At 38.3% G+C, this 13530-nt stretch overlaps 1 protein-coding gene across 4 annotated transcripts in view; it reads right to left on the bottom strand.

Annotated features, from left to right (window-relative positions):
• Positions 1-13530, bottom strand: part of RASGRP3 (RAS guanyl releasing protein 3) — a 66341-nt gene that overhangs the window by 18936 nt on the left and 33875 nt on the right. For all 4 annotated transcript variants that reach the window (XM_033011037.2, XM_033011038.2, XM_033011039.2 and 1 more), the window contains exons 4-10: positions 13353-13415; positions 12074-12205; positions 10645-10792; positions 7815-7988; positions 7292-7408; positions 6706-6981; positions 4-81 (exon numbers count right to left, since the gene is read on the bottom strand). In XM_033011037.2, the coding sequence (XP_032866928.2) occupies positions 4-81; positions 6706-6981; positions 7292-7408; positions 7815-7988; positions 10645-10792; positions 12074-12205; positions 13353-13415 (988 nt within the window). The remainder of the gene's footprint in view (positions 1-3; positions 82-6705; positions 6982-7291; positions 7409-7814; positions 7989-10644; positions 10793-12073; positions 12206-13352; positions 13416-13530) is intronic.

Consider the following 13530-nt stretch of genomic DNA (forward strand, 5'->3'; position numbering starts at 1 on the left):
TACAGATTTGGAGTTCCTTGGTTCCAGCACCAGTGAGAGTTTGTAGATATCATCCTCAGTGTGATAGAGGTCCAGGGACAGCTATGTGTAAGAAAGAGAGAAACCCAGTAATATTTATTAGACTGGGCTGATTATGACAGTCTTGTAAGTAGATATACACCTCTCAATGAGGCTAAACAGTAAGTTTTGCTACTCAGAGCTCAGGATACACACTGAAACTGTTTGCAGCTACTAGGAAAACAGCTTTTCACAGAGCTAACATAACCCACGCTGGTGAGCACACGTCGCTGTTCAGGCCTGTACCGAGCCGAGTAGGTGCTGTACTCGAGGGCTGTCACAACCTGCATCCCATCACGTCAGGTGAGAGTGGCTGCATGTTGACCTTCTCCAAAGAGGAACACTGATACCAAAGACCACCCTTACAGAAAATACTTTCTTTTAGCAGCTCATTAGTCATAAGAGGTCTCAGAGAAATAACCTGGTGAATACAAAAAGTGCAGGAAAGAAGTAAAAAGGCTAGGCTAGAAGGACTTCAGATTGTGTTCTGGCAAAATTTTGTTCCTAAAGGAGGCTCAGAGTACTGCAGCTCTTCTACAGAGATCATCCCATGCAGGAAAAGCCTCTCTGGAAAGCCTTGGGCACTGTCACAAGCCGGGGAGAGGCAAGCCAGGTTTGGCACCATTGTTAATGCAGCAAAGTGCTCCACGAAGAGCAATCCCAGTTACTTTAGTCCAGCTTGGCCTGTTCCCAAACCCCTCTCATCAAGTAAGGCAAATTCCCTTTCAGCTTCTGTTTTTAGAGAAATTAAAGATTTTTTCCTCCATGTACTCATTCTTTTCCATATAGGATTTATTGAGGGAAAAGAATAGGCATAAATATGCTTAAAGTAAATTGAATTTGTTAGGTTTTACTTTGGCAGCTGTTGTCTTGTGCCAGTGAAGGTCTGCAGTAAATTTTTCCTTGGTTGGGGTGACGAAGGAGAAAAGTAATCAACACTGTGGCTAATGTTTTGCAATGAGAGGAAAAGAACATTGCATGTTTCCTGTGATCATGGCCGTACATTAATTTGCTTTGGAGTAATCGACATGATTTGAAGTTATCTACCTTGCAAATGCCCAATGAAGCTAAGGTTGAGTTAAAAAGATGTTTCCCAGCAGACAGATAAAACAGCTACTGACTAAATGACTGCGACAGAAAGTTATTTTTAGAGAATCTGAAGTGCCGAATTAGCAACAAGCAGGACCAGCGACACAGTACTGCACAACTGCCTCCAGGAACCACCTTCTGGTAGGCAGAATTTTGTTCAATGAGTAAGACAGGTGTTGTGCTCTTTCCCAAGGTAGGTACACATCCCAGAACAAACACATTGATTTAGAGATGTCCGGGTTTTGCATTATTCATTTTGTCTAGCTGTAACACTACGTCGATTTTTGTGCTTCATAATTTGGCTATGGGCACCACTGAAAGCCTGAGCAGGTTCCTTCACCCAGCTGGCATGCTGCTGTCACAGAGGAATGTAAGGACCTGTCCTAAAGATAACATAGTAATTGCTGTAACAAATATCGTTCAGGTACTTAGTTATTCAGTGACTGTATTCTTAGGATCCTTGGTGGTATAAAATCAGCAGAACTCAGTTGGAGTAAATGATATTATCAGGACAGGCTGGGACTGACAGCAGAATTGCTAGTTCAAAAGGCCTTGTCCTGTTCCTAGGAAAGAGCACAGTTTTCTCAGCAGGCCAGATGAGCAAGGTGTGGATTTGGGGATGGAAACGCATTAGTATTTTCTTAGCAAGTTTGTATCTCCCCTCTGTGAATTATCTCACCTTATAAGCAGCAGTTATAACTTCATTAGGCACAATGCATAAGCACACAGTGGACAAGGCATTGTCTAGTACAGAAGTTTTAAATACTAGCAAAAAAATTACAAGCATAATGACTAAGCAGTTACATAAGCTTTCATTTTATATTTTATTTACAGTTTTGCTCTGACAGATAAAGTGTAATCAGTTTTCCTAGGACAAACTTCACAGCGGGTGGCAGTTTTCATTCTAATTTAACTTTAATTTCTGTCCTGTTTTTCCAAGTAATTTGGGGGGCAGATTAAGGAGGGTGGAGGAGGGATCAGAAAGGCATGGCTTTTATTTTTTTTGTAAGTGGAACTTACTGAACACAAGCTAGGGAGGGTGACTTTCAATTTGATTGTTTAGATATTTTTCATTCTCTTCACTAGACTGTACAAATGACTGGGACTTTCCAGTCATTTGCATATAGTCTCAGAACAGGTTAGATAAATAGCTGTTAAGACCTAAAAATAGTTGGGGAAAAATGGTGGCACCAAATAAGTTCTAATGCAGTTAGCATATATACTCTGTAGACTAATTGAGAGACTGAGATCTTCTTCCAATCCACAGAAAGTGACGAAACATTTACTCTCAGGCTTTTATTCATGTTGTCAATTAAAACCAATGTGGAAATACTGCACAGTAGGTAAGGAAATCCCTTAAGCATCCTTACCAAATGATAAGTTTTCTAATTATGAAAATGTCATTAGAGTTCTCTGGTGCATTGTGAAGCTAGGTTGTCTTTTACTACTTCTACTTCTTTGCTCCAGGTTTCGGATGCCAGGGACCAGGTCAGAACTGGGTACAGAGTCAGTGGAGATGGAGTGAGTGCGGCCAGGAAAGAAGGAAAGGAGGCAGAATCACACACACTAAGAGCACGCATGCACTAAGATGTGAGTCTAGCTTCATGTAACATGCTCTGGCTCACCAGCAGCCGAGTCGTGGCACATTTACTTCTCTTGGCCATATAACTCAGACTCATTTACACATGGCCAAGTGAAGGATTCACATCACTAAAGCTCCTCCCCTCAGCTTTTGCAGTCTCCTATGCCAGCAAGTCTGGCATTTGTCTCACTGCCCTCCATACAACAAACCTTTGCATTATTTGTGGCATTTTAATTTCCATGCAAAATACTGGCTTCTTTCAGCTACTTTTTTCAAAGCTAAAATTCTGTGAGCTAGAAGCTGTTCTTTTATGCTGACAATAAGATTTCTAAGTTTGTGTGCAGGCATCTAAGTCAGGAGAGAGACTCAACTTTCCAAAATGGGGATCATTCAGCAGCTACCAATGAAACCACAGAGATTTAAGTTTTCTCGTTCCCCATTCACCCTTTATACACAAAATAGTATCTGAAAAATGCCTGTAAAGACCTTTGCCAGGTGGCCTTAAGTTTACTACTAAGCTCTTGCCCCAGCTTTTAAGCCAAGCTCTCATTTCATAGGTCTCAACACAGTCCCCCCAAATATCACCATTTCCAAACCACTTGAAAGGTATCAGCTCCCCAGGAGCAGACAGGGTTCCAACACTGAGGAAAAGAAAGGACAAATTCCCACATGCCTACTTAGTCCGTGAAATACCCATTTTATCTTTTTGTGTAAGTTATTGCACTAGCAAACCAGCACTTGTGAAGAAAGCACAGGTCAGGCTGTTAGCCCTTGGTAAGTGTGGTGTAAAAGGCAATACTGCAAGGGTTGGAGACCAGGCAAGAGATTTACACATTGCTTATCAGGACAAAACACCTACTAAAAGCTTGCCTGGATAGAAATGGCTTAATGGGAAAACAGCAGAAGTGAACAATTAGTTGGGTCAACTGCTTCACACGCAAATGAAAAGCACTCCACACATTTATACACATTTACTAGTTTTGAAGTGAATTTCTCTAGGTAAGTTAAAGATAAGAAAAAATCTTACTGTTTGCATTAGAGAGGGAAGACCTAGCAATAAATAGAATTGTTATTTCTTCAGGCTCTGAAAACTGAGCATAACTTTGGCAGCAAGGGAGGCTAAATCTGCTAAAAGACCATTTGCACATAACAAGGTCAACTATTTTTAGCCAGTTCTTGTCAGCTTTGGGCTGCAATCCTAGCTTTCTCCTCCTCTTTCTCCAACCCCAGCCTATAATTAAAAACTTTCTTATTAACAAAAAGATTGACAAAAGCGTTTCACCTACTATATATTATTACTGTTTAAGAGACCACTGTAAAAAAAAGTACTGTAATGTACTCATATGTACAAATGAGGACAAAACCTACATACTAGAAGTGAGAATATGCATAATATCATGAGATGTACCAAAGTTCAGGTCCAGAAACCTTTTGCAGAAATTTGTTTTTATCCTTTCCAGGAGTCACTTCTTAAATCAAAATTCTCACATGAGCAAACCTACTTGACTCAGCTACAGTTCCAGTGACTGCTATGAATACAGAACTACCCTCAAAAGGTTTTAGGATATGTATAGCTGTCCACCTAGGATACCTATGGCTTTCTCCATCATTACTGAAAGGTACCACACCATGGAATTCTTCTAACAAGTAAAAAGCAACACAAGTTTCTTTTAACCCATGATCCGGTCTGGAATCAACATTGCATCACACAGCTTCATTTATTTACAGTCAGACTGGCTTAACTGTAAACAAAATCAACACAGTTATATTAGGAATTAATACATCAGAGCATAGTAAGCAAAAAAGTACTTGTCATGTACTCAATTACTTCTGGTAAATTAAATACACTGAATGAAATATTATGCAGATATAAATAAAATCGGCACCATTCTGCTAAAAACAAACAAAACAAGAAAAATAATTTCAAAATTTAAACCCAGGTAAAATACATAAACTCAGATTGATACAATGATGGAAATGAACCTGCAAGGCCTTAGAAAAGTTTGGAGGTTTCTGATCCTTTTGGAAAACAGGCTGTCACCCAAAAGAGAGAAGAACAGCTAATGAAAATGTCAGCAGTGGTTCAACTTCCATGTCTCACTTCACATTGTGTAATTTCTGCCCTTTTGGGCTCTGTTTCTTATTGCTCAGTTCTCTAAAACCTGAGGTTCCACTTCCCCTACTCACAGCAAAGCTTGTAAGAAACTGAACTTTCAGAAACGAGCAGGGAGGGAAAGAATGGCACGAGATAAGAAAGCAACTCTCAGTCCCTACTAAAAACAAGGTAATAAATACCTGCATTTATAGTCTAGTATTTTAATTAGGTGGGTGTTACAGTCAGCAATACACAGTCCCTTCTCCTCTCAGTCCCACAGACTGTGATTAGGACTCGTTCCCAGATTGCTCTGTACAAAGTGCAGTAGGAGGTTTTCCTATTCCCCCAGACTTTCCCATTCCTCATTACATTGAAGTCCCAGGTGTATCCCCACTGTCTTGGTTGCTTCAAACTCAGGCTCATATTTGTCAGAGTCTGTAGTGTAAACCCTTGTACCTGATCAGTCCCAGCATAAATCCACCATAAACTACAACCTCTGCTTAATATCTAGATATACACATTTTTGACTATTTTAAGGTAAAGCATGAAAGGAAAAAATAGAATGGTCCTGCCTGACAGCCCTCCAGTTAAGGCATTTACCAAGAATGAGTTAGGTAATGAGTTACCTCGTCTGCGACCTGACTGAGAAAAAGTTGGAATTTGGTTCCCACCTCCCCAGGAAGTAAATTCTGAGAAGTTCATGCTATCCACAAAATAAACACTGGAAAAAATCTGAAATCTGCCCTAGTTACACACGGACTTTGCTTACTTCTAAGTTTATTTTTTAAAGAATTCTGCTGATTTAAGGAGAGAAATTAGTTTCTCTGATTAGAGATTGGAAAGACAAAGTTAAATAACAAGAACAGAAACAGCATAAAATGATTACATATTAGGAGAGTCCTTTACCTAATGTGACATATTTCACATTACTCTCAGATGAGTAGGTGGCTTTTATTTGCAAGCAACAGCAACTGATTTATAAAAAACAACATTCGTTTTTTTTAAAGTTTCACAGGTTCTACCTTTAATTCCAGACACTGTTTTTTGTCCGTGACCTGAACAAACTGTGGTGTTGGATCAAACACTGCTACAGTTAAGATCAGTGCTAAAATGACTAAATTTCAACAGAAACAGGATTTGGCTCCATGCTTCAGTATGTTTTGAAATAAAGTGTAGTATTTATTAAAATGACAGTCATTGTCTACATACCAAAAAGGGGACAGAAAATTAATTCCTTTTAGCATTGTCAGTTGCAGCTTTTTAAAAAAAACATTTACTTCAATCTTTTTGAAATTTCACTTTCCTTTAGTTTGAAATGGGATATTCAAACCTTTACCTGTAATTTGTGTGTGCAGGTTTCAAACCTCCCCAAATGTAAATGCTGCCAAGGGGTAAGAGGAGGGGGGAGAACGGAGATTGCAGGGGCTCTTTAACACCATTCAAGAGGATTTTTATTTACTGGACAGGAAGGGTACTGTGTTGCACACTAAGTGTGAAGGGCAAGAACAGAGTTACGGCCAAGTTGGAATTTCACTTGTGTGTCCATGACGTCACCCAATCTTTGCACAGGAGATATAAGCCTCAATTCTAAGTTGTAAGAACTTTGGTTTTACTTCTCCTAACACAAATACAGCCCTCTTTCTGTCATCCTGAAAATAATTAAATGTTAACAATCTTGTTGCTGCTTCCAGCCATTACATACTACAGCAATGAAACTCACTTTATTCACACCTCATGTGAACTTACTTCTGTTTTTTATTCTTTCTCTTTTCTATTACAAAACTGGGATAACAATGTGCACTTATCTCTATGGACATGAATATTCCTACTGACATTCAACATCTACACAACTGAAGTGAATTGTAACATGCTCAGTACTTACGGTTAGCAGGTTAATTAAATCCATATTAGGCTCTAAATGATGAGAGGCAGTTTGCAGGGAAACCAGTTCACTCAAGGTGATGGAAAGCTGCTGCATTTTCACTATGTTAACTTTGTTCTCATCTATCCAGTCAGGAAAAATTACATGGACGGCAATCAAGTCTTTCAAATGAACTCCTAAAATAGGAATTTTGAAGCCAACACAGTCAGCAAAAGCCTTGCGGTAGTTGCAGTAGTTTCCATTGGAAGAGACCAGCTCTGTCATTTCGTTCCAGTCCTACAAATAGCCAGAGAAGCAAGTCTCTGTGAAAGCATTCATAGCATTTCCTTAATCTGTTTTAAATGAGTGCAACTCATGTCAGGGTGTCGACAGTGTTAATTTCCTCTCTGGCACAGGCAATCAAGCAGAGGATCTCCATGAGCTCATCCTTCCCCACCAAGAGGAATGCAACCAAAGTGTCTTTTAGGATGCCCTGCCATGATCTAAGTATTGTGCTGGTGAGAAACCTGCACTGCAGAACCCATCAGACCTCAAAGGGGTGATGTTCTGCTCCATATGTCTATATTCTGGAGTCCACCATACGTACCTTTGTGACTTCTGAAGACAGATGAGAATGAGTTTCTTTCAGGCGAGAAATAGAGCTGTGGCTTAGACCTCCCACAACTGCCATCAGTGTGTTGAAGTTCTGGAGGTGAAGGAGCTTCTGCAGGAGAGATTGATCATGCATAATTAAAAATCAAGGAAATACATGTGGCAGCTATCCAGTGTCACACATGACAAGCAAAAGGAGACACCTTTTCACTGCTAAAGCAGAAATTGCTAAACCAGGGGACATAACAGAATGGCTCGGCATTTCTTTTTTTAATTAGCTTAGCTCCACAACAAACATACAATAGTGACAGTTGTCAACCAGAATACAACAAAGAAAAAATTATTTTATAGTTATGTCTGCTAGTTAAGAAATAAAAACATACCACACCTGCAGTGATGTTGAACAGGCTGTTCGTTGAGGAAAAAGCACAAAGAGCATCCAGTTCATTTGTTCACTGCAGTCTCTATTTGCATAATTGCTTTATACTGGAGGAAAAAGACTCATATACAAGACTTACCCGTGCAACATTGATAAACTTTGTGATTACTTCTGCCCTTTGCTGGGGTGTTGGTTTGCTGAGAACCATGAGCTGTACCCATTTGGAGATACCATTAAATAAAGCAATCGATCTCTCCAAAGTAGGATTGTTCTCCAAGCAGCCATGGATCACATAGCTTTGGTAGTCTGTGAACTAACAGAGGAAAGGCATTTTCAGTAAAACATCGGACAACTTAAGAATCAAATTGAAGCTTTGATATTTTTTTTCTTTTTAAAGCTCTTCTTGTTTAGAAATTGACCAAGACTTAGGGTCAAAAGACCCTGCTGCACATCAGTTCTTTCTTAAAATTTTGGTGGTGGTGGTGGTTTTTTTATTACTTAGATGTCAACTTAAAACTTTAGTGTTTGTGTGTCAGGTAATACAGCAGCGTGCATGATGAGCATGATTACTACCTCCATGGAATCATCTTTCCCATAATCTACTCAACACTTACAACATTTTATTCTGTGTAGTGTTACTTGGTATCTTCATGGCACAATACTCTGTAGGAATTATCTAGTTCTACAAGTAAGAAGCATATAAATAAGAGCTTTCATCCCACTTCAGTACCCTGACCAACTGCATTGTTGACAAAAAGAGGGAAATCTTGGCTGCACCGAAATCAATAGGAGCTCTGTCACTCCTCACAGGAGCTTGAACCGCATCCCAAGAAGCTAACTATGCACACATTTTCTTCCTCCTATATCAAAAAAATTCTGTGGCACAGGGAGTTGCTACTTCTAAATCCTACTTCTTTTGATGTTATTTTTCAGTCTCTGTATGTTCATGGACATAGTTCTACACGGGAGAGCTACTGCTCCCAAGAATTAAATTTCCCTAAATGTTTGGAAAACATTTTTCAGCTGTCCCTTTAAGATGGATTTTCAGAAGCTTATGACATAACTTTAGCTTGTGCAGGGAGCTGATAGCAATGCCAGCCAACATGGGTTTCTTGGACTTAGCTGCTCAAAAATTGCCTGCTAGAAGACCATATGATGGCATATGCTCTTACATAGCAAATGCTCATCTCCAAGCTGCAGGTAAACAGTATCTCAGCCTTTGGATACTTTTAAATGTTTTCTGTTATAGTTAACACTGCTTTCCTTCTCCCAAACATTTTTTTAAACAAGTAAAACCAAAGACAGGATTCAGACTGATCATCTTTTACAATTCCATAGCTTTGAGATAACACTTTCATCTACCTTGCAAAAATAAGTGGCATTCTTGCATTTCAGAGCAGTTTACAGCAAACCATCTGGTTTCACTGACTTCTCCAAATAAATGCTAGTTGTTTCTCTGCAGCAATTCTCAATTGTTCTTTAAATTAGATTAGTGATGCTGGGCTCATTTTTCGACCTCTATGTTTTGAGGTGTGGCTTTCACTTTATTTCCTGAAAATCTACTATTCTTACAACTTTTCAGTTACTAGTCTCACATAAACAAGCAACACATCTTTCAAATTTATTCACTGTATTACAGGATAGTGTAAGATTAACTCTGATTGGTTGCAGAGAAACATCTGAGATAGCAAAAACAGAGCTGAAGAATTAATAAACAAATTAGAAAAGGTAAGGAAAAAAGAAAATTCATTGCAGGGCTGAGTGTTTTTTCTGGAATTCCCAAAGGAATTAAAATATATTTTAAGTCTACTTAGAAATCCATCCCTTTTTTCTCGTCCATCCCTCCTTCTTCGAGGTTAGCGATGCACAGGTCACAGAGGGTGTTTTCCTATGATTTGAAGTCTAGAGTAATAAACCTTTGAACGTTATTAAATGACATCAAAGGCTATGCTATTTAGACTGGTCTTAGCTCCTCATTGATCTCTTTTTCCTTCCTCTCCTAAAGCAAACAAAAAACCTCATATATTTTTCTTAGTTTTGGAGTTTGATTTCTTTCATGCTCATAAACAGTAAAAAAGTCTCATTTTTTTGCTGAAAAGAACTTGTCACCTTGAGAACTTATTGCTTCTATTTGCCACCAGATACAGTGGTGTCATGTGACCTTTTCTATGGATATTTGCCAGCAGAAATCAGCATTTCTTTTGACATTTGAGTTACTTATTTGTCTTGCTTTAGCTTCTACTTTAGTTTTTATCCATTTTTGTTTCTCGTTCATGTACAATCCTGTGTGAAAAGAAGCAACTGTACCTGAGTTTTCCTCAGTGTCAACATGGAAGAAGGAGGAAAGAGAAATTGTGTTGTCTCTGTTCTTGCAGGTTTGCAAGACCCAACTGGCTAAGTCACTGAGCAACATGATCTATCTCAGAGCTGACCCTACTTTGGGCAAGGAGTTGGCCTAGAGGCCTCCTGAGGTCCATTCCAACCTGAATTATCTTCTGATCCTAAGCTGGCAAAACAAATTACAGTTTCTGAAGAGGTTGGGAGTGAATGGAGGCTACAGAAGGACTATATATATTTCAGTCTCTTCAAAAATTATTCATTGCAAAGACTAATGTTTCCTGAAAAGTAATTAACTATTTTCCTCAGAGAAAAAAAAAAAAAAAAACGCCTGAAGATTTTCAACAATAACATTAGTTTAATCAATTGCTGCAACATATAGCTGCAGTAGCTTTTAGCAGTAATTTTTGCCCAGAATTTCTCCACAATATTAACTTCTGTCACTGAAAGCATCAATCATGAAAAAGTTCAAGGAAGTGCTGGTGTAGCCATGGAAATATACATCATATGAAGGATTATAAAAACTTACTACACTGAAATGTTGAAGGGAAAAAATCATAAATGTTAAACCATGTGAACGCTCTTTAGGGACAGGCTCCTAATTGTAAGTGTCAAAACTGTAGGCTTCTTACAGAAATTCTCCTAAAAGATTTGTGCTCCAGAAAAGTGAGATGTTCAGCTAGCTCAATGGGCTCCAAATGGTCAAACAGCAGGCAGGCTTTTCCTTTCTTGGAAATCCTCTTCCTCTGTGTAACTCTTCTCATCCAGTCATAGGAAGGACTGTAACAGAAAATAGGCACAATTCTCATTTCTGCTTGGGTACAACGTGACTGTAGCCCATGGTTTGCCCACGTAGCATAAAATTATCAAGAGACAGATCACATGTTTTCTGATCTGTGATATCCAGCACATAATAAACACATGGAGTAAGACCTGTTCAGGTGCATAAGAGAAGAGTTTTGAAGGCGCTACTGCAAATGATAAATAATAGCAGGTTTCTATCAGAACAAAAGGACAATGTACTCTTTTCTATGACACAGGGAGCCATAATTAAAAAATGCCTTAGGAATACAAGAACAGGTTACACCAAATTCTGATACAGAATAAAAAAGACTGGAATAATATAAAGGATCAATTTTGTCTCTGTAATACCACAAGTCCATGAAATAATATAACAGCAGAAACAATCAAATAGCTAACAAAACAGTAAGAAGTGGGTGAACAAAAAAGCAAATCATTTGCTTGCAAGCAATGGAATAATTCCTACCCATATACAGTAAAAGCACTTCAGAGAGTGGAAAGAGGTTGCTAACAATATTTTAAAATGAAGATTTAAGAGACAATATTCATGTGATTTCACTGGTACAGTTCTTGCAGGGGGTCTTGAAACCTTCATTGAGATTAGTAGTGCTGTCCTTCCAGGTTACTATGACATTTTTAAATGAGGAAAAGTCGCTATGCAGATGCAATACTTTAAAAGAAAATCTACAAAATCAGGTGAGATACAAGAGCCTGTCTGGTCATGATTAAAAGGTAACTTTCATGTCAGTGTGTCAAGGAAATAGGAGTGTAATCATTTTGATGCAATAAAACTACAAATGTGAATGCTAAAGATTATCCAGTTAATTCATAGAAAAGAAGTACACAGAAATTCATTAGAAAAAATTAACAGGTTACTGATGAGAGAACAAAAAAGCTTCCGTAAGAAAATGCAATATTTACACAACATGCCAGTCACTGCATTGCTTGTCATTCTGTATGAAAAATTACAGGAAAAAAGTAATATTAATCACTTAATTGGCACTAGCTTTGTCAGGAAAGTTATTTATTTCCCATTTATATTAAAATCTCACATACAGATAAGAATCTTCTTGCTGTGACATTACAACTAGAATTTCAAATTTTTAGTACCTTAAAATTTAGAAGACAATATAATCTTTTTGTAACTGCTTTTTTGCTCTCTCAAGATCAAGATGGCCCTTAATGTTTTTATATTTTGCACAGAACCAGAATTCTGCTGTTACAAATACAGAATGATGCTGAAGCTCATAACATCCTTACATGCTTGAGATATCAATGAGATGGATGTGATCCTCATATCCAAGCTGGCTGGCTACTTCTCGAAACTCTTCAGTCAGACGAATTAGCCCAAGATCCAAGTTAAACTCCGCAGGAAATTCCAAAATCCAGTATCTGAAATCCACAGACAATGGTTCTGAGACACCCAGGGATTCAGGTGTAACGTTCAGTGGCTGCATATATATACTCACATTTTATTCAATAGGACATATAAATATTTCAGACTCAGTGGCTTTTGGGCAGAGAGGGTGGACTACCCCAACTTGTTGCTGCTGTGATTGTCTGTGACAATGAAGTTGCAAAATCCACTTTATCATGTAATTTCCTTTGGTTAACTCAACACAACACAACACAGCAGCATCCTACTGAAATGCAAAATTAAAGTGATGCCTCAGGTTACACACACAAAAGGAATACATGTGTCCTGACTCATGCTGCCATGACACCCAAATGATATTTGCACTTATTCCTCGTCTAAGTGAGACACTGTATCTACTCAGAAAAGGTTTTTCAATTAAAACGAAAATGTGAATTTGAGTGGCATTTCTACCATGATAACCGTGTAAACAAGATGTCTCCTCTGCTATTTAAGGGAGTATGGAAAGGGTTTTATCAGTCCTGCTTTCAGTATCTCCCTCCTTTTCTTCACAGCGATATAACTTGGTCCAGAGGAAGAAAGAAAAAGCATTTATTTGAGGGAAGTAGGTTATATCATGTTATCTTAAAAAATAATGCTTTCTCTCTTACAGAGAAATGTTCCTACACAAACACAGTCTAACACATGAAAGCTTTCCCATAGAAACAAGCTCAGAGGCAGTTGGTGCAAGGATCAGAACATACTCAACCTGTAATAGATTTGGCATCACTAACACACTCCTGCCATCATAAATTATGTAGTGTTGTGTGAACTGAAGCTGACAGACTAGAGACAATCTTCCTCTACCACACCAGATTACATCTCGAAGCAAAACATCACTGAACCAGTCTCTCTCTAAGAGATGTTACACTCAACACCATTTTCAATCAGATTTTTTGGTCAATACGGTTAAGTGTCTTAAAGGCTGGATGGCTCAATAAAAGAAATTGTTTTCAAAGCACAGAAATTTACTCTTCACTGTGGATTGGAGATCAAGTTAAAAAAAAAGAAGAAAGAAAAACTATATTTCCATGGTGTAGTTTTAACCTTTACAACAAGGAATTACATTTATAGTATTCACAGAAGCATAAAAACAAAATGCTAAAGGACCAGAAGCATGCTTACCTCATGAAATAGCAGATTTTTAATCTGAATTCATTGCAGTTCTCCCCATTGGCATCTCTATACGTAGACTAGTTAAAGAAAGCTTTGTGTGCCTTGATTCAGTGATGCCATTTTTAATCCACAGAAGATTCTGATACTAGATCAGTTGAATAAAAAACAGTATCAAACTTTTCTTCTA

This window comes from Tyto alba, unplaced genomic scaffold (assembly GCF_018691265.1).
Source record: "Tyto alba isolate M040663 unplaced genomic scaffold, T.alba_DEE_v4.0 Super-Scaffold_16, whole genome shotgun sequence".
In the NCBI taxonomy this organism is placed as follows: domain Eukaryota; kingdom Metazoa; phylum Chordata; class Aves; order Strigiformes; family Tytonidae; genus Tyto; species Tyto alba.